The sequence below is a fragment of the Protopterus annectens genome, chromosome 5.part0 (assembly GCF_019279795.1).
Source record: "Protopterus annectens isolate FY-2018-M chromosome 5.part0, PAN1.0, whole genome shotgun sequence".
NCBI classification, from domain to species: domain Eukaryota; kingdom Metazoa; phylum Chordata; order Ceratodontiformes; family Protopteridae; genus Protopterus; species Protopterus annectens.
The window spans coordinates 37,080,235-37,102,252 of record NC_056735.1 but is presented as its reverse complement, the minus strand read 5'-3'; the positions used below and the strand labels follow the sequence as shown (position 1 = coordinate 37,102,252).

The 22,018-nt window shown below is 39.2% G+C and overlaps 1 protein-coding gene across 1 annotated transcript in view; it reads left to right on the top strand.

Annotated features, from left to right (window-relative positions):
- TBX19 (T-box transcription factor 19) overlaps window positions 1-22,018 on the top strand; it is a 584,718-nt gene that overhangs the window by 426,825 nt on the left and 135,875 nt on the right. Inside the window, exon 5 of the mRNA XM_044072087.1 lies at window positions 6,383-6,444. Within this exon, the coding sequence (XP_043928022.1) occupies window positions 6,383-6,444 (62 nt within the window). The remainder of the gene's footprint in view (window positions 1-6,382; window positions 6,445-22,018) is intronic.

Genomic DNA, 22,018 nt, shown 5'->3' with positions numbered 1-22,018 from the left:
CTATATTATAAAATCGAAAAGACTTTACCAAAAATGCTCACATGAGCGAAAATGCCGGTAATCAAACTTGCTATTGTGGGGTGCTGGACCCCCACACCCCCACTAACTATATAGTCCAACTCTGAGGTTGTACTACAGTGAGGAAAGGGCAAATATCCCACTCTTCACTGTAACACAACCTCACAATCACAGTTTCGATTATTTTCTCGCATCTGATATAGACCCAAGGTTTTATGGTCAAAGCAAATAACAAATGATGTAATGGATATTCCTGTTTTGCACCTTTTTGACTTTTATTTTGTGAGAAAGGAAAGTACCAACGCTAACGTACAATACCGAATTATAATGAATATGTTTCATAATGTCAATAAACTCCATTTATTTAATCTTTCTAAAAATTCCAATAAATATGGACATTCTATGGAATGAAAGCCTTCCTCTTTGTATAGATTAGATAATGTTAGATTTTTATTCTTAATGACAGCAGGGCATGGTCTTTTTGTCATTTTGTTGACATTTGCTTAAGTTTGTCTCTTTAATATGAAACTAAGGTAACCTTTCTAGATTACATTTGGAATACTTCTTAATTCTATTAACAAACATGGACATAAATATTTCTGTGGACAGTATTTAATATGAATATTGGCCAATATGAATTACAAAATAATGCGCCAATTCTTCTTTTAAAACTGGTACACTGATGTAATATTTTCAAGAGGATGGGTATGAAAAATATGGACAACCTTAATGGAGACAACTTATGAATTTCAGGTAGAATACCATCAACACCAAGGTGCCTTACTCACTTTAAAGTATGTAATTTGTTTTAATCTCATTTATATCTATTTCTTTGTTAATTATTGACATATAACATACATTCTAAGAACATTTCAGTATCTTAAATATGTACCAAACTGACAGAATGCAACTTAAAAGTAAAGATTCCCTCTGTACTTATATTAGTTCTATATTATCAGAATTTATTGTACCCTGATTTTTTATTTCAATTACCACTGATCTTGTCAGTTTATAAAATCTTGTGGGATAATAGAATAGCCTTTTAGTTTAACTTTCTGTAGTGAAGCTACAAGTTCATGATCTAACGTTTGTTAATAACTGCTAACTCATGTTTAGCTAAGTCCAAAGAGATTCTCATGCTTTCAAGTTCAAACTTTGCAACATTCAATTTTTTATGTATTTCTTTCTTTCATTATTTCTTAATTTGTTTATTTATTTTAATTCAGTTGTTCTGAATTTTCATTTTGATTCCACACCAAATAGAGACTTTACCACATGAAGTAGTTTACCAGAGAGACAACATTTTAAATAATCTACATTGTTATGCTCCTGCAGTCATGCTTATTAAGCAAAGAAATGCATCTACTTTATCTGTTAACCACTATTTAAAATCTTTATTTATTTTAGAAAATATGATGGGATACATCAATAAATTATATTCCCTACTTAAAAAAAGATCCAAAAGAGAAGCACAGGTGCAAACAAAGGCTGACAACAAAAATCAACATAAATCCAGCAGTCACTGAGGCTTATTCAAGCAGCAGAAATAAATGCTAGTTCAAACAATGACTGAATCCATGCCAAACACAAGTAAAATCCGCTGATTAACTAGCATTTATTTCTTCTGCTTGAATAAGCCTCAGTGACTGCTGGATTTATGCTGATTTTTATTGTCAGCATTGGTTTGCTCCTATGCTTCTCTTTTGGATCATTTACTCATTTTATTAGTAACAGGAGCATTTGGACCGTGATAACACTTACTCTTATAGTCTACTTAAAAAAAGGCCTTATGATCGGAAAATTGAAAAGCTATTATAAATAATATTACTTGGTTTGGTGTACCCTACCAGTTGTCATCTATGTACTAAATGTATAAGCAATTGGTACAAAACAAAACAAAAAAAAAACTTTTATATCAATCAGATCTTTCAAATATGAATTGGATTTCTTTTCTTTAAAGCTTGGGTTTAGCAGGAGTTCTACGTTTTTTGTTGCACTGCAATATTTATAGCTAATAGGCAATTGTAAAAAATATTATTTGCAGTTTTCAGTCTTGCAAGGTATTTAGTGTATGGTTGCTAGTGTAAATATTCTGTCATGATATTCTATAACAATTATTGAAAGAATGGACAGTTTATAAATTCACGATTACAATACACTTGACTTGGATGAACTCCTTTTCTGTAGAAGACTACCGATCTGTGTTTGCTAAAAAATGAAGAAGACAGTATAACATATCCCTAGATGCTTGTCTCTATCATCTTTCAAAAGATGGCGTCCTTACAAGAAAATAAGACTTGCCTTATTCGCAGATTAGATTATAATTGGCTAACTGCTCTTTATATGCCATTTTAAGCCTAGTCAATAACCCCATGTGAGAATCAAACCCTGCACCTTGCATCTGTAAGGTAAACACATTAACCATTATTCCAACCTTGCAATTATTTGGGTATAAGTGACAGAGCAGCAGACAAAAAAAATAAAAGATAGAGGATATGCTGAGAGCCAAACACAAATTAATCTGAAAGCGAAAACAACAAAACTGTTCCATGTAATAAAAACCTTTAATGAATTTCAGTACGTACTAAAAGCATTCTCACTATCTTTTCTTCAGGTAAATTTAAAAAATTATTTAAAACACGCTCATGTTTTAATTACTTAGTATTTACATGTTAAACATCATCACAATTTGTCTAGAACCATAAAAATCAGTGTTTCAACCCTCTTTCTTTCTTTTATAACAGGTTTTACAGAGACACTATCATTTAAACCTTTATGCTCCTAATTCGAGAATCCATTTAAATTCCACACTCTAGGACTTAATTGTTTAGTTTCTAAAACCTGAAAACAAAATATATAGTTTTCTGAAACCTGAAAACAAAATTAATTTTCATTTCCTTCTGTATTTACATGATGTGCCAAAGCATTGGTATCTTTTCCTTTATTGATGTCTGTTGCATGCTCATAAATACATTTTCTAAATGAACAAATTGTCTTGCTCACAAAATAAGCATAACATTTTTTAAAAGTTGATAAATCTACTAAATGTTTTGGCATACTCCCTTAAATAATGCACATACTCACTTTTTGGGCATGCATATTGTGTGTTTTTCTTGATATACGTACACAATGAACAAGTCCTGCATGAAATCGTACCAAACATGGGTTCAGTATCTCTAGGTTTCAGGCTTCTATACACAATCTTCTATTTAAAATGTTCTTGTTCTTAAAAGTAAAGTTTGAGGCAAACCTAATATATTTACTAACTTAGTGTTAGTGGTAAGTATAGCCTAGTTTCTTTTCATAATGTCACAGAGTGCCCCAACATGTCTTGAATAAGTTAATGAGGAGAAGATCTTATTATATTTCCTATCATGATTAACATATATTTTAAATTGTCTGCTCTTATTAAAAACAAGTCAAGCTGTATCTGATCTGTGGCAGTGAACATCTGATTGGCTTTTAGTAACTCATTTTCATTGCATAACTTTTCTTTGAAATCTTGTGTTAACTCATTAAAGGTCTCACTTAATTTAAAATCATTGGATGTGTGTCTAGAGGCTCTCATAAACTGACCTTTGATAATATTATTAAAAACGTATGATGGATGCATACTAGTCCTACATACATGAGTTACTTTTGCAACTTTTCTTGAAAACAGAAATATGAATACCTATATTGGTCTTATCTATACTAACATCCAAGAAGTCAATAACTGTATCAGAGCATTTCAATTCATATTTTAAAAAAACTGTGGTGGATCTATATATATATATATATATATATATATATATATATATATATATATATATCAATAAAATACATATAAATCAATTTTAATTCCTTGCCAAATTAAAAAAGATGTCATCAACAAAGTGTACATAGTTAAGTATATTCTTATATACTGGTGTTGAAATAATAAACCTCTTTTCTCATTCAATAAGTACCAAATTTGCATACGAGTTAGCAGGTGGAGGCCATAGCCAGACCTACGATTTGTATGCAGTATTTATCACCAAACAGAAAAATATTATTTCAAGGACCAATTCTAATACTAACCAGATCAAATTAATCTTACTACTAGAGAAATCTGTGGTCTTACAAATGTAGTTGTATATGAATTCAATCCCTTCATCTTTGGGTATAACGATGAAAAAGGATTTAACGTCTATTGTTATCATATAATAAAATGATCAGTCGTAGATATGTGCATGGCATTCATATAATCAACTCAAAAATTGTTCTGTATCACACAGAATGATTACACTTTTAGCAACCTCAGTTCTCAGAACCTTCTCTAAATATGTTGCATAACCATTTGAAATGTCAGGGCCTACTACAGCGAGTCCCAAAACATGGAGATAGAATGGCGAAAAGAACTACATATACTAAGTCCGAGATGTTATTTCTTGAAATATTCTCTATGGTATGGCAATCTCAAAGTTGGTAATATATAAGTTCAGGGAGTGGGGGGGGGGGGTCTTCCTGCAAAAAGAAGTTTTAAGGAGAAGAACAATTTTTGAGATTCATTCTTCTCCAGGTTTTTGGTCTTTTCTTTGTTGGTTTTTCGTTGTTTGGTATTTCGAGTGTCAACATTTCAAAAGGGAGCCATATATGCTTTTAGACATATCATGATGTCATTTAACATGTGACTTCCATGTCATTTAAATATGAGAGAGTTTTAAATAATTTTTAAACTTATCTGAAGAAGGGATAGTGAAAACATATTTGTTGTGTATTGAAATTCATTAAAGGTTTTTATTGGATGGATCAGTGAACCTTTCTTAATTCTGCTTTCATAAGTAGTAGAGCACCCTACTTTTATCTATTTATATTCAGAGAAGGAGGTGTATCATAAATAATTAAAATATAATATCAAATACTCCATTATAATATCCTTTTATAAGAAAATAATTTTAAGACTACAGAAAAAATTATAAACACAAGAAAAGCTTCATAAATATTTAATTAGAAAGCTAGGAAAATAAAATAATGCATTTTAAATTAAGAGCTGTGTTAAAATTCAATATCAAATGCTCTATTGTAATATTATTTTATTAGAAAATAAATTATTTACTAAGATCCTACTCTACAGAATAAAAAAAATAAATTGTAAGAATGAAAAAACTTCATAGATATGTAATTAGAAGACTAAAAAATTGGAATAACATAGTTTTCATTTAACTACATGCATGCAAGTTCAAAATGGAATTCCTTCTCCTGGAATCACAGAGATTTCTGGTTCAGCTATGATAAACCTAACTACCTGTCTAAAAGAGTAGCATATCTAGACATCTAACGAATACATGTAGCCAAATATGCAAAGTAATTAATCAATATTTTAAATACACATAATTCAACAATGTAGACCTCTTTTCTTTCTACCATTTTTCCCTATCTATAGGTATTAATTTTCCTGCTCAGATATATATATAACAATCTAATTAAATGCTTAATAATGTTAAACTATATGTTATATTTTAACCTTTTCCACATTAATGTACAAAAAAAAACAGCCTATATTGAATAATTAAGATGTTGAACACACAGATAAATAATATTTTAAATCATGATACATCACTTTTACGTTATGCAGCTGTATTATGTTACCTGTGTTTCAGTCCCAAGTAATAGTTGAAAGGTTCTCAGGACCAGTTTACTTACCCATTTATTTCATTTATGTATTTATGTATTTTCTGTTTAAATCTTAGTCAGAGATGAAATGTCCTTATCACCAGAGGAAATATGTTTTAAAGAAAGATTGGCACACACATGGAACAACTTCTCTGCTGAAATGTATTCAAAGACAGGAAAATAATTCCAGAATGCATTAACTGGAGATGAAGCTCTGTCACAAGAGACTGCAGTCTTATATTTAACTTACTCATAGGTTCATAGGTTCATAGATTAGTACTAGGCTAATTGCCTTTGTGGGCCATTTTAAGCCTAGCCAATTACCCCTTGTGAGACTCAAACCTTCACCTTGTGTCTGTAAGATAAACACCTTACTCATAAGTCTGTTTAATAGGTTGGAATATAGGCAGACTGGATAAAGTCGTGCAGTCTACATCTGCTGTCAAATCTTTCTAGTCTTCTTTGTTAATTACTAACAGTATACAAGAAGCATCACATTTTAAATATGGTTATTTCCTAGGTATGTTTGCCTAAATAAAGAGTTGCCTGGGTACTCTCTGTGTGCACAACTCAAGAGGTGAGAGAGGAGTACCATTATCTTGATGAGTCCGAGCTTAAACTTCAGCAGATCATGATATTTCCCCTCTAAGTTGTCCTTTCAGTGTTAAGCAATAACTAATAATTTAACAAAAAGATCTGATTACTTGTTAATGCCAAGTATTTCTTCCAGATGCCATCACCGAGAATTTCAAGAAGGTATCCATGATAGTCACCACAGAGGTTTTTCTCAGTGTAAGTAACTCTTACTATCTGGTCTCAGAATGTTTTTCCAGTTTATTTATGTAGCACAGTCTTGATGTATTTTTTATTGAATATTTCACCCACTTGTTTCTGAATATGATATTTTTTGTTTGTTTATTTATTAACTTGACGTTGGTTAACTTGGTAATCCCACTGAAACTAAAGATACATTTTGAATGCATACCTGGAATAAAGTCCCTAAGGAGAACAAACACAAATACAGATGCATATTATATGTTCATAGGTTCATAGGTGTGTACTAGGCTAATGGCCCTGGAGCCTTTACAAGCCTAGCCCATAGAAATGCCCTATCATTGTGCCACCCAACATCAGTTCCCAGTGCCTCTATCAAGTAGAGCCACTGGAGTGATCCCTGGGGTGAGCTTTCTATTTCCCATCCACTTATCAAGATTTCTCTTGAAGAGGGCCAGTGAGGTGCTCTGCTTGACATGTATGGGAAGTCTGTTCCAGAGCATGGACAGTGTCTGGGTTATGAACCTGTCCATCCAGCATGTTCTGCTGATTGTGGTAATGAGGTTGAGATCTCTGGAGTGTGTGGTGCGGAGGGATTGGAATTTCTTTAGATGTAGCATTTCAAACAGAACTGAGTCAGACATGCCTTTGTAAGTCTAGCAGAGATCACCTCTTAGTAGACAATATGAGACAGAGAATAGCTGGAGTATTTTGAGTCTGTCCATGTAGGACATGTGTTTAAGGTCTAGGATCCTCTTCATGAGGTACTTTTGTGGCCTCTCCAGCTGTTGCAGGTGTCTAGTGAGGTACATGCCAAATGGGGCACTATACTCTATGATTGGTCTAATGAGGGAAGAGTAGAAAGAAATGATAACCTCTTTCTTTGTGGATGCAAAACCCTTGGTAATGAGATGTGCCACATAGAAGGACTTTCTGACCACAGTGGTAATGTGGTGGTCGAAGGAGAGGTTGCTGTCAACCTGTGTCCCCAGATCTCTTATAACTCCTTTAGTGTTCAGTAGGCTTCCATCGATGTGGTAATTAGTGGGAACTGAGTGTTTCCCAAAGGGGATGATGATGGATTTTTTGGCATTAAGCTTAAGGCCATGGTTCTGACACCAGGCATTGGTCTCAGTGAGGCCTTTCTGTAGGATGTCTGCATCACTTGGGGAGTTAATAATGGCTCCTAGCTTGCAGTCGTCTGCAGACTTGGTCAGCAAGAGTCCCTCTGTGTTGGCCTGGACTTCTGAGAAGTAGATACCAAACAAGAGAGGACCCAGGACTGATCCCTGTGGGACTCCACTCATGACTGGTCAGCAGTCTGACATGGAGCCCGCTACTTTCACACTGTGGGTTCTATCTGTGAGTCAATTTGCAACCCACCGAACAATATAGGGTTTGATGCCTAGTTTGGTGAGTTTATCAATAATTGCTGAGTGAGGAATGGTATCAAAGGCCTTGGCCAGATTGAGGTAGAATGTACGAACTGCCTTACCCTCATCCACAGCTCTGGTGGCTGACTCAAAGAAGTCAACCAGGTTGAGCAGGCATGATCTACCTTTCACAAAACCATATTGCATGGGATCTAGAGTTTGGTGATTCCCTGTATCCTTGTTAATTGAGTCCATGATAATGCACTCCATAGCCTTTCATATCAGACTCATCAGGCTAATGGGGCGATAATTTCTAGGGTCTGTAGTCGCTCCTCCTTTATGGAGAGGGATGACTGCAGCAGTGTGCCATTTGGAAGGGACAAAGTCTGAGGTGAGACTGTGAGTAAACAGGGCACACAGATGTGGTACCAATTCACTTTGTAATTCATGTATAACACAGCCAGGGATATTGTTGGGTCCCACAGAAGCTGTATTCTTGGCTTTAAACAATTCAGCTTTAACCTGTGCTGCAGTAATGCTGGGTGCCTGTCATTCCTCCGGTATTGAGATCGGTCCTTTAGTGGGGGAGAGAGGGGTAAAGTTTGCACTGAATCTGTCGGCCAGTATGTTGGCAATATCTGTTGGCTGAGTATAGAAGGTACCATTGTGCAGTAACTCAGAGCAAATCTGGGTATTGCCATGGAGGTTCTTGATTTAACTATAGAAGGCTTTGTGGTTGTTTTTAGTGTCTGCTGCAATTCTGCCTTCATAGTTGGCTTTGGAGGTTTTGATGAGGGATCTCAACTTTTTGATGAGGCTAATAAGGGAATTTTTCCCATCTTGGGACTTCGCCTTTTTCTGCAACAGTTTCTTCCTTCTGTTGTAGACTTTATTAATGGCAGGAGACCACCAGATTGGCTTCCTTTTTTGGAGGAGAGTGTCTTGGTTCTGTTGGGTATGGCTAGTTCCATGCATTTATGTACATGTTCGTACAGTGCACTGGTGTATGATTCAGCAGTTTTGCATCTATTTCCATTGGCATGGGTGCATGAAGTTAGCCACCTCTGTTTTTAGGAGTCCAAAGTCAGCTTTGGAAAAGTTTTTCATAGTGGATACCTTTGCGAGGGTGTGTGGGTGAGATGTGGGTTTCCGTGGTGATTAGTTTGTGGTCGGATCTAACAAGGGAGGAATTGACTAATGGTGTAGAGCAATGGATGCCCATGTTAGTAATAACCAGGTCAAGGATGTTGCTTCCTCTAGTGTGCAGCTGGTCCAGGGCATTGGAATTGATGAATTCCAGGAAGCGCTGGGGCAGTGCATTGATGCATGAGTAGTTTTCCCAGTTGATGGAGGGGTAGTTGAAGTCACCTAGTATGAGAGTGTTGGGTTGGATCTTAATACTTTCCAGGGTGCTTAGGAATGTGGAGTGAGAGTCTTGGGACATGGTTGGGGACCTATAACAGGCTATGACCTGAATCGCCATCTTACCCAATGTTAGTTGTACCTGGAGTATCTCAGATGCGTTATGCTGCACTACTAGTCTGGAGGTGTGCATATCCTTTATGAATATGGAGACACCACCGTCTTTGGAGCTTCGGTCCATGTTCTGTTTTCTGCTGCTTTAAACCAGGTCTCCGTTACAGCACAAATGTCGATGTTGTCCATTTTGAGGAGTGCTTTGAGTGAGTGCATCTTGAGATTTAGACTTCTAGCATTGAGCAGCATGACCATCAGATTGCAAATATTTGTAGCTGTTACGGTGGTAATTTGGTCTTTGGAACACCACCTAAAAAAGGCACTATAGGGGTGGCAATAGCCTTAGCCAGTACTCAGAAATCTTTCTTCAGGATGGGTAAATCATTTGGGGAATCAATGACTGTTCCTAGTTGCAACCTTCAAATTTTATCTAAGTATATCTGTTTAATATTAACCAATGTGCAAATATCATATAGGAACAAGTTAAGAAGAATTTTATGAGCAGTTGCATTTTTAGAAATGGGAATGAGGGATCCTTTGAGATACAGTAGTCTCAGCTTTGAAAGACCTTTTTCAAAGCAGAGGAGGTCTGCACAGATAATGACATTGGTAGAAAATCTAGGTATCTGAAAGGCTTCACCTTCTCAAATGAAACATCAGATGAGGACTTGGTAGCCAGTAGGGCACATCAGGACTGAAATTCCTTGGTACAACATAGCACAGCCTTGGTTGAGACAGTGAGGAGCAGGGAGCTGTTTGAAATCCATTTTTTTAATGTGTGAAGGGAAGATCGCTGGGAGATAATGGAGAACACTGGATCGAGTGTAACTCACCTCTAGGAATACAACTGCGAGTTATGCTCAGTCCAGTGTTCTCCAATATCATTGATCGCTGTGCAGCTACCTCTCTAGTGGGGATCAGCCAGATCAAAGCAGAGCAATGCTGTTTGCATAATGGACAATGGGAAGTCCATTACCATATTACCATATCTCATTTACAAAAAAAAAAAAGAATAGGAGGGGACCAAGTACAGAACCTTGGAGTACACCAGCTGTTACTGCCTTTGCAGAAGAAAGTCTGTCATTGCATTTTAGTTTAAAGTATCTCCCTGCTAGGTAGAAACTATTGTACCAACTGACAACATGAGTTCTTAGTCTACATTAAACTATTAGTCTGACAGCAAGGCATGAGATTCAGTATAAAATGCAGTGCTGAATTCCAGGAAAGGGATGTCTGTAAATTGTCATCTGTTCATGGCAGCTGGTGCATACCTTGACGCCTGGATCTTTGCAGTCCCTACTTTATGTTTAGGTCTGAATCCATGTTAGAAATGAATTAGTATGTTGTTACTGTAGACATAGCTAGTAAGGTGTAGATGCACAACATTTTCAAGTAGTTTTGCAAATCAATTTAGTAATAGGATGCTTCAGTAGTTTTGGACTAGATTCTTTTGCACACCTTTAGGAATGGCAGGAAATGCAAACAAATTTCTACAACAGTGAGGTGGTGCCTTCAGTTAAGGAAAATCTCAGGAATAATCATATCAGGGTTACAATTTGCTGGACAGCCATCTTCATGGTTTGGTGGGGGGGTCATCTACTTTCACTGCAACGTGCTCTTTCATTGTTAGTAATACTTTCAAGATGGTTCAGTGGGAAGTGGGAAGTTCAATAGAAGTTGAATTTATTGTGCAGACTGCTGTAAGGTTCATCTGGGGAGGGGTGGGATGTGCAGGTATTGTCCACTTGGGTTCCACTGTACAGTAGGTGGCAAAGTCATCACTAGTAAGTATGCAAATAAACCCTATATTTCATACCAGACTTCCTTTTTACGTTTGCTTAGTTCCTACCAAAGCTGTTTACTACAGGAAACCTATTACCTGACAAGCTTGGCTGTAGTATCTTTTAGCAGTACAAATCCAGAAACATTTGAGGTGACCAGCTACCACTGCTTTGTCTCACGTTTTGTTATACAGGTATGATTTTGCAGGTCCACAGGTGCTGATTGATCCCTGCATTTTCTTCCCAATGTCATATTCACCATATAGAAGGACATGATGGACCAGACTCCAAAAGGCTGGGGGTGCATTGTAGGGGCTCTCTCCTATGATGTCATTACCCCAGTCCCTTCATACATGCACTCCCTTACTAGAGAAGAAGTAGTGGGATGGTGGTAGTAGCTTAACATTCCACGACAACAGTCCACGATTGCTGATAACTCAAGACACACACACAAACACAGTCTGGATATGTCAATGAAAGATAATGAAATAAAATTCCATAGCATTCTATGTATTATCTGTTCTTGAATTATCTCAACATTTTCCGACTGCATCCACAACCGTCCAATCAGCATGCACAGCACTGTGCAGGTTTGGCATGTGGACAGGAGAGCATCAAGACCTATTGTCTGCCAAAATGTATGTCCTGAGACCCAAGAAAAGGTAGAAAAGCTATTTGCTTTTCAAATAATAATAGTATGCACTGGGGGCAGGGGGGGGTTAAGGAACTTAATGTTTTACTATTAACACTTTAGAAGTCTGTGTTTTGGGAAAAAGTTCTTAAAATGTACTAATAAGCAGAGATGGAGGAGGGTGAAATATGAACATTACAGCAGTCTGTCTGTAGCTTAATTCCTTCCATTATGCCATATCATCCTCGATAACTATCTCAAAGTGAAACAAAAAGCTTTCAATCAATCTTGCCCATTTAGAGTTACCTTTCTATCACTGGGCAGTTCAATGTCAGCTCAGTGAGAAAATAGTATTAAAAAGATTCTATCCAAGATAGCCATTGGTGGTTACCACACAGCCACACATGGTATGGCATTAGAACCTTTGACTGTGTCACATGTTAGTACTTAGAATGTAACTGCTAGTCGCTAACATTATTGGGAGGTGCTTATACAGAACACTAGATTTCATAGGCATGTTCCACCAGTTTACACTTGCCCTGGAGTTTAGAGCAGCAATAGACAAATTTTGCTTGGAACAGCACGTAGCTGCTAACCTGCCCACAAAGGCTTACATGATTATTCATTTGCATATATTAAATGAGGAAAAATCACAAGCTTTGTTTCAAAATCAACTGCATTAAAATGTCTCTGCAAGTTCAGGGCAGCACTTTGCTTTAAATGTAAATTGTTTTAAAATCAGGCTACTTTCTTGCAACTCAGAGTTTGCTTTTAAACTGCTGCAGACGGTTTGCAATTCTCCCCCTCTTTAACTCCCTGACTCTTTTCAGTTCTCTAATATTAAAACCTCAAGGTAAGGCATGTAGTCTACACTCAACTGCACCCCCTGTGCAGCAGCACAGCTCTCAGATGTTGACATAGATAATCCTGAAGCTACCAGGTAAACAACTTCCAAGGAGCAAACACTCTTCATATTTAGATGCACTATGTGTTTATATGGGTTTGTATTAGAACATCGAATATTTAACAGTTCGAATCACTAAAGGTCGACCTTTAGCGATCGAGCTGTTAAAACATCGAATGTTCAGAAAAAAAAATAAAAACAACAAAAAAACAAAACTAAACAGTGTAGGCAGGGGGGCAAGCCCCCCTGCACCCCCCACACCCCCACTACTTAAATATACCAACTCCGAGACCGCACTACATTGAAGTAAATGGCAATCTCCCCTTACAGAAATTTCCATTTACTTGTTCAATGTTCTGCAGTTTCGCTATTCTCCTGTCGACGTCAGATATGACATTGTTGGTTTTCGAGAATTGAATATAGACCCGTGTATACAGTTGTAGTGTAAGAGACAATTGAAATCCTACAAACAGAGAGTTAGATAAACTCCAGTAGTGAGATCAAAATGATGTTTTGAGGGAGGAAAGCAACAATACATGAATAAGATAAAAACAAACAAGGGGAATATAAAAAAAAAAAAAAAAAAAAAAAAACACTGAGCACCAAGGCTCAGAGTCTAGGCAAAAACTATCTAGACGAGTGATTTTGATGGAAAAACAATGTGCTTATATTGTGTTAGTAACAGAATTATGAGATTCAAAGAGGCGTAACTGGGAGTTAAACCTACTAAAATAAGCAGTTTGTTGGACAGACAAGGAGCTAATCTAGGTAGAGTATTGTGTTATAAACAAGGGACTGGATGGAAGCATCAGAATATATGAGAAAACAAGATGGATATTATATATCATAGGATCATAGGATCACAGGAAGTCACTAGGCTATTGGCCTTGGGGCCGTTATAAGCCTAGCCAAGAGTTTAGCCCATGTTTAGACAAGTCAGCAACCAATGCCCCTGTTCAGCAGGGACATGGGTGGAATCTCAGGGATGTATTTTCTGTTTCCCATCCAGTTATCCAAGTTGCACTTAAAGAGGGGTAAAGAGGTACTCTGGTTGACATGGAGAGAGAGTCTATTCCACAGATGGAGGAGTCTCTGGGACACAAATCTGTCCCACCAACAAGTCCTGTTGATGTCACAGACTAGGTTGAGGCCACCGTGCGGGTTACTCGAGTGAAGCTTGACTTGTGGATATGAAGCAGTCCCATCAAGGCGGGGTCTGAGATCCCCTTGTATGCCAGAGGTCACCTCTGAGGAGTCTGTATGAAAGTGAGTAGAGGGATAGGGCTTTTAGCCTATTTGTGTATGGTAGATTTTTGAGACCCTGGATTATTCTGGTGAGGAATCTCTGTGGTCTCTCCAGCTGCTGCATGTGCTTTGCAATGTACATGCCGAATGGAGTGGTTTACTCAATAATGAGCCTTATAAGGGCAGAATACAGGGATGTTATGACCTCCTTGTCCCTGGATGAGATACCTTTACTTTTGAGGTGGGCCATGTAGAAAGCTTTTAGTACAGTGAAAATAACATGGTGGTCAAAAGTCAGGTTGCTATCAACCTGGGTGCCCAAATCCCTCATGACTGATTGCATGCTTAGGATGTTGTTATTACTGTGATCATTTGTGGGGACATCACTGTCTCCAAAGGGGATTTTGATGCATTTTTTGGTATTCAGCTTGAGTCTATATTTCTGACACCAGTCATTTGTTTGGGTGAAACCCTCCTGGAGGATGTCTACATCACTAGGGGAATTGATGACAGAGTCCAGCTTGCAGTCATCTGCAAACTTGGTTAGCCATAGTGCACTGGTTTTTTCCTGCATCTCAGAAAAGTATACCCCAAATAACAGAGGCCCCAAGACTGAACCCTGCGGTATGCCACTCATTATGGGTCTATTGCTTGAGGTGGCTTCCCCTATTCTGACTAGGTGGGTTCTATCATTGAGCCAGTTAGCTACCCATCTGGTAATATACCGATTGATGCCTAGTTGAGAGAGTTTATCTATTATGCTCGAGTGGGAAATAGTGTCAAAGGCTTTGGCCAGGTCAGGGTAGGCAGTGTACACTGTCTTCCCTCATCCATGGCTTTGGTGACTGCCTAAAAGAAGTCGACCAAATTTAACAGACATGACCTCCCCTTGATGAAGCCAAACTGTATGGGATCGAGTGTTTGGAAATTGCCAATGTCCTTGTTAATGAATTCCATGATAATCCATTCCATGGCCTTGCAGATCAGCCTGGTTAGGCTGATGGGTCTATAATTTTGTAGATCGGTGGATGCTCCACCTTTGTGCAAAGGGATAACAGTGGCTGTCCTCCACTCAGCTGGAATGAAGCCAATACTCAGGCTTTGGTTGAATAGGGTACCTAATGGTGCTGCAAGTTTCTGCCTGTGTTCATGTAGGATGCAGTCTGGGATGTTATCAGGTCCCATGGAGGCTGTATTTTTTGTCTTTGAGAGAGCAGTGATGACCCGTTCCCCAGATATAAGGGAAGGGGACAGGTACTGGGGATGTCCTGATTTTCTGATGGGGGACAGAGGGGTGAAGTTTTCGCTGAATCTGTCAGCGAGCAAGTTTCTTATATCTACAGCATTTGTATATGTGGTGTCCTTGACCACCATTTCTGAACAGATCTGGATGCTTCCTTTGAGATTGCGGACATATGAGAAAAAGGCCTTATGATCTAGTAGATGTATCCAATTCGGACTCAAAGTTTGCTTTGGAGGATTTCACTAGTGCTCTTATTTCTTGTTCAGGCTAAGAAGAGATTGCTTCCAACTGGGCACCTGCTCCTTCTTGGTCCTGGACAGCAATTTTTTCCTTTTGTTATAGAGTTTATTTAGTGCAGATGTCCACCAGACAGTTTTACTCTTCCTTGCAAAGGAGGATTTAGTCCTGTTGGGTATTCCTGATTCCATGCATATATATATAAATGCTTGTATACTGCTTTGGTGTAGTTGTGGATACTGGTGACAGTTCCTAGAGAGGGTAAGGAGGCTGTGAAGCTGTTTATACCATCACTCAGGAGGCTGTAATCAGCTTTGGAGAAGTTTTTTTTATTTGATCCTAGCTAGAGGGGGATTGGGGGAGATGGTGACTTCGAAAGTGACCGCTTTATGGTCGGATCTTACCAGGGAAGATGATGCTATAAGGATGCTGCAACGGTTGCTCATGTTGGTTAATACCAAGTCCAAGATATCATCACCTCTTGTGGGGGTATCGACTAGCTGTTCCAAGGCATTTGCAGTGACAAAATCGAGGAATCTCTGGGCATTTGTGTTCTGGCATGAGTAGTTCTGCCAATCTATGTTTGGGTCGTTAAAGTCACCCAGGATCAGGGTAAAGAGTTGAATCTTGACAGATTCAAAGACATCCAGATAGGCAGATTGGGCATTTTGAGTCAGATTTGGGGGTTGGTAGCTAGCTATGATTTGTATAGTGGTCTTGTCAATGGTTAACTGCACCTGGAGTGACTCCTATGCATCATACTGTTTGACCAGCCTGGAGGTGTGTTTGTCTTTAATATATATTGAAACTGCTTTGGCTTTACTGCCCACAGTTTGGGGTCTGAATGTATGATAGGATGAGTAACCAGGTAAGGCTGGGGTGCACTCCGCAGCTTTGAACCAGGTTTCTGAGACTGTGCAGATGTCAGCATTTTCCAGGGTTAAGAATGCTTGCAATGAGCGCAGTTTCATGTTTGGACTCCTAATGTTTAGCAGCATGACATTTAATTTGCATTTTGTTAAAATTTTTATGTTGGTAGTTTTAACCTCATCACTTTTCCTAAAAAAGGCAGTATGGGGAGGAAAGAGCCTTTGCCAGAAGCCTGAAGCCCAAGTGAGACAGATGCAGGCCATCTCTGGCAAAGCACTGTGGTCTGTCGATCATATATTCCCAGGCTCTCAGGTACTGGATCCCCCTGGAATGACACCAGAAACTAAGTCAATTGTTAAAGTCAATCATTTTCTGTTTATATTGAGGCATCATTCTGGGTGACGGTAGAATGCTGCTTAAGGCTAGAGAAATACCTGCCTGGGACACATATTCAGCGAGTTCAATCATGTCTCTCTTCATGTAGTCCAGGGAGGTATGTCTTAAGTCATTCACGCCATCACGGACTATGACAGAGTCATTACAGTACCTGTTGGGATTTGGTAGAAAACTGATGCAACTTATGAAAATGCACGTGGACACAGAAAAAACTCTGCAGAGAGGGCACACCAAAAAGTATATATATGTAATTACTGTAACTACATAATTTTATTCTAATACAGTAATATATGTAATTACTCTTTTGATTACATATGTATTTTCTTTCACAGTCTGTTGATACTGACCTAAAGTGTAGCTGTATGGATATTCTATGGTGCTGTAAACTTGAAATACTGTAACTACCAGTCAGTCTGAAATTAGTCCTCTTTAGTATTGGATTTGCTGGAATGTGAAGTGCAAATCAGCTATTCCAATTGTTCCTTTAGTGGAATAGTGTTGCAGTGTTTGGCATCACTACTTTCATTGCTACGTTTTCCAGTAAATTTCTGGTTGGTGTGCCTTCTGTGCAGAGTTTACATGTCTTTTCTGTGTCCACATGCATTTTCACAAATTGCATCAGTTTTCTACCTAATCCCAAAGACAAGCAATATGGGAACTAGCAATGCTTCAGATTGCCCCTAAGGTAGGAATCAGGAGTGTGTGTGTGTGTGTGTGTGTGTGTGTGTGTGTGTGTGTGTGTGTGTGTGTGTGTGTGTGTGTGTGTGCGTGTGTGTGCGTGCGTGTGCGTGCGTGTGCGCGCGCGTGTGTGTGTGTGTGCTCATTTTTTTATGCAATGGATTCACAGTCCCTCCAGGATAGTTTCCTGCCTCATGCCTGTTTCTTGCTGGGATAGCACTGGTTTCCTCTGACCCTAAAATTAGAAACTACAAGCTTGAATGACTCAATGAATGTGTTCTTGTGTTATTACTTAGTGTTAGCTTACTAAACCATTACTGCAGACCCACTGCTGCTCTGTTTTGCTTGACTCTCATTTAAAATGTTTGAAACATAAATGACAGAACAGTAAATGAAGAAAATGTAATCTAAACATATGCAAAATAAAAATAAAATCCCCAAAAATTACAGAATACAAAACACAACAGAGATCGTGCTAATAGGCAGTCTCAATGGCTCAACAGGTAGCCGACTTGCCTTTGATGCTACAAACTCAGAAGAGTATGGGTTCTGTTCCTCTATGCAGGTGTTCTGCCCCCACGCACATGTACATGCACACACACACACATGCTTCCGCTGCTCAAGTATTTCACCTCAGAGTTCACACAGCCTTAGGGGGAAAGTGTAACTCAATACTGATGTTGTAAAACCAAGTATCCCCATTCTCCAGGTTCCTTCAGTTTCGAAGGGGTGTAGTGGCACAACCCCACCCCACACGAGCTGCACACAGTTTGTGTTGCTAAAATACACACAATAAATAAACATCTCTTCAAGCTGTGTGTGTGTGTGTGTGTGTGTGTGTGTGTGTGTGTGTGTGTGTGTGTGTGTGTGTGTGTGTGTGTGTGTGTGAGTGTGTGTGTGTGTGTCTGTGTGTGTATTTATGTAATAGTTGTAACAATGTAACTAACATTGCTGGAGCTTTTCTCCCAGGGTCTCCTCTGAAAAAGGGCTGATGCTCAGTCAGACTAACCCGGTCAACAAATGTCAAAATAAAATAATAAATAGAAACCTGGGAACACCTAATATAGTCAGGTTTGATTATAACTGACATCTATTTAAGTGACACAATTTGGTTGACTGAATAGATGGTTGACAGGAGTGCAAGATCTCACAATTTCTGGGGCTGGACAATATGCTCTTTCCCCAGTAACGTGCAATATCGTATTTAGTAAATATAATAAGCAGGGGAGGGGATCTTGCCCCAAACACACACACAAAAATATGTTTTTTTTTTCTTTGCATGTGCTGAGATTCCCGCATCAAACATATATTAATGTGTTGATATTAGCAATTTCGACATTTAGATCTGTAGAGTTTATTTAGTAGACGCGCATATATATATAATATATATCTGTATATATATCTATATATTTATATATATATATATATATATATATATATATATATATTATATGTGTGGATCCCTATCAAAACATTGACTTACCATACTAACAAACTGCCTATGATTGAGATGGAAACACTGTAAATCCACAAAAGCAAAAGTAAACATTGCCAAAAGTGTAAAACACTAAAATGCAACTGCACATGTGCCACCACCATTTTTTCCAGTGTAGTGTGATCTCGGAGTTGGTATATATAATTTACAGGGGGTGTAATTTTGCTTAAAATGGTTCTTTTTTATTTGTATCGTTTTAGAGGTTTCGACTGGTGCCGGAAGCATATGCCCAATTGTGTTTCAGTGTTTTACACTTTTGGCAATGTTTACTTTTGCTTTTGTGGATTTACGGTGTTTCCATCTCGATCATATAGGTTCATAGGTTCATAGGTTCATACTAGGCTATCTGCCCAAGGGCATTTATAAGCCTAGCCCATAGTTATGTGGCTTTCACCACCCCTTTAGTTTGAATAAAACTATGCCTATTATTTTGCTGTGCCTCTGTCAAGCAGTGACACTGAAGTAATCACTGGGGTATATCTGCGATCTCCCATCCATTGGTCAAGATTCCTCTTGAACAAGGCCAGCGAGGTGCTCTGCCTCACATATACCGGGATTTTGTTCCACAGCATAGGGAGTCTCTGGGTGATGAGTCCCTCCAGCACGTTCTATTAATAACAGTGTCAAGGTTTAAGTCTCCCGCCCTTGTGGTTCTGAGGGATCTAGATTTTTTGAGGTGAAGCATATTCATCAAATCTGGGTTTGACATGGCCTTATATGTCAGGCACAGGTCACCTCTGAGCAAGCGGTATGAGACTGAATAGAGCTGGAGTTCTTTCAGTCGGGCAGCATAAGACATATTTTTGAGACCCTTTATCCTTTTGGTGAGGAACTTTTGGGGCCTTTCCAGCTGCTGCAGGTGTCGGGTCAGATACATTCGAATGGGGCATTGTACTCAATCATAGGTCTAATGAGTGATGAGTACAGGGGGACGATGACCTCCCTTGATCTAGATGTGAATCCCTTCATGATCAGGTGGGCAATGTAGAAGGTTTTCCTAACTACTTTAGCAACATGAGTGTCAAACGAAAGGCTACTGTCAACCTGGGTCCCCAGATCCCTGATGACTTCTTCTGTGCTGAGTGGATTGCCACCTATATGGTAGCTAGGGGTAACCTTGTTTTTCCCGAAGGGTATGACTATGCATTTCTTGGCGTTTAACTTTAGGCCATGGCTCTGGCACCAGTTATCCGTTTCTGTGAGGCCCTTCTGAAGGATATCTGTGTCAGATGTGTTCTCGACTATGGCCCAGTTTGCAGTCATCTGCAAACTTTGTCAGCCATAACCCTCCTGCATTTGCTTGTACTTCAGAAAAGTAGATGCGAACAAGAGTGGACCCAGGACTGAGCCCTGTGGGACACCACTTGTGACAGGCTTTGAGTCTGACACGGCTCCAGCAACTCTGACCCTGTGGGTTCTGTCACTTAGCCAGTTTGCAACCCATCTTGTGATGTATGGGTTTACATTCAAGCTGATGAGTTTTCCGATGATACCTGAGTGGGGTATTGTGTCGAAGGCCTTTGCCAGGTCAAGGTAGGCTGTATGGACTGCCTTTCCCTCATCAATGGCCTTGGTCACTGTCTCGAAAAAGTCAACCAAGTTTAAAAGGCATGATCTGCCTTTGACAAAGCCAAACTGGGTTGGATCCAAAGTCTGCAAGTTCCCTATGACTTTATTTATGAGTTCCATTATGATCCTCTCCATGGCTTTGCAGATAAGGCTTGTCAAGCTAATGGGACGGTAATTTCCAGGGTCTGTGGAGGCATCGCCCTTGTGAAGTGGGACCACAGTCGCCGTGCGCCACTCCTTGGGTACGTATCCTGAGGTGAGGCTAAGATTAAACAGCTGTCCTAACTGCGGGTTTAATTCCTCATTGAGTTCATGGAGCACACAGCCGGGGACACCATCCGGTCCCATGGATGCTGTGTTTTTTGCCTTGGAGAGAGCAGTTTTCACCTGGGCATTGGAGATGTTTGGGGGGCTACAATCCTCTGGTATAGATATCTCTCCTTTTGGGGAGGGGAGAAGTTTGCACTGAACCTGTCAGCCAGTATGTTGGCAATGTGTGTAGGTTCAGTAATCTTCACATCATTTTGAACTAATTCTGAGCATATCTGGGAGTTTCCTCCTAGGTTTCTAACATAGCTAAAGAAGGCCTTATGATTGTCTTTTGAGTCCTTGGCGATTTTTCTCTCAAAATTTGCCTTGGATGATTTTATGAGAGCTCTTAGTTTTTTACTTATAATGATCAAAGGTGTCTTACCTTTCAAGGATTTTGCTCTATCTTGTAGTAGCTTCCTCCTTTTGTTGTAGAGCTTGTTTATGGCTGGGGTCCACCAGACTGGATGCTTGCCTTGGTACAAAAAGTCTTAGTTTTGTTTGGGATTGCCTGATCCATGCAGTCCTGTAGGTGCTGGTAGAAGGCATTTGTAAGTGATTCAGCGGTTTGAGTAATGTTTACCACTGGCTCAGGGGCCTTAAAGGAGACCACACTAGTTTTTAGAAGTGTGAAGTCGGTTTTTGAGAAGTTTTTCACTGTGGTCTTTTTTATTTCAGGTGGGGGCGGGATGAGGACCTCCAGCGAGATTAGTTTATGATCTGATCTCACCAGTGAGGGGTATACTTCCGGTGTTGAACATTGTGATCCCATGTTCGTGATGATGAGATCAAGTATGTTTTCTCCTCTTGTGGGGATGGTGACTAGTTGTTCCATGGCATTTGAGTTTATGAACTCCAGGAACCTTTGGGCTAGAGTGTTTGGGCTTGAGTAGTGTTCCCAGTCTATATTAGGGTAGTTGAAGTCACCTAGTATGATGGTGTTTGGAGATACATTTATCCCCTCCAATGTTTTCAGGAAGGCCATGTGAGGTTCCTGAGTTTGAGAGGGTGGCCTGTAACATGCTACAAATTGCAGAGCAGTCTTGCCTATGGTTAATTGCACCTGGATGGTCTCCGATGCATCATGCATTGCCACCAACCTTGAGGTGTGGGTGTCCTTTATGAATATGGATACCCCCCCTCCTTTCTTGGTGTTGTCCGGATTTTGGGGCCGGAACGCATGATATGAGGTGAAACCTAGTGCTGGGGTGCTCTCAGGAGCCTTGAACCAGGTTTCTGTCACAGCACAGACATCGATGTTCTCCATACTGAGAAGGGCCTCGAAAAGTGCATCTTGAGATTGAGACTTCTGGCATTGAGCAGCATTACCCTTAGTTTTTTTCCTTTTTGTGTTCTAGGGTGGTAGGTTTAGAATTTGAGCCTTG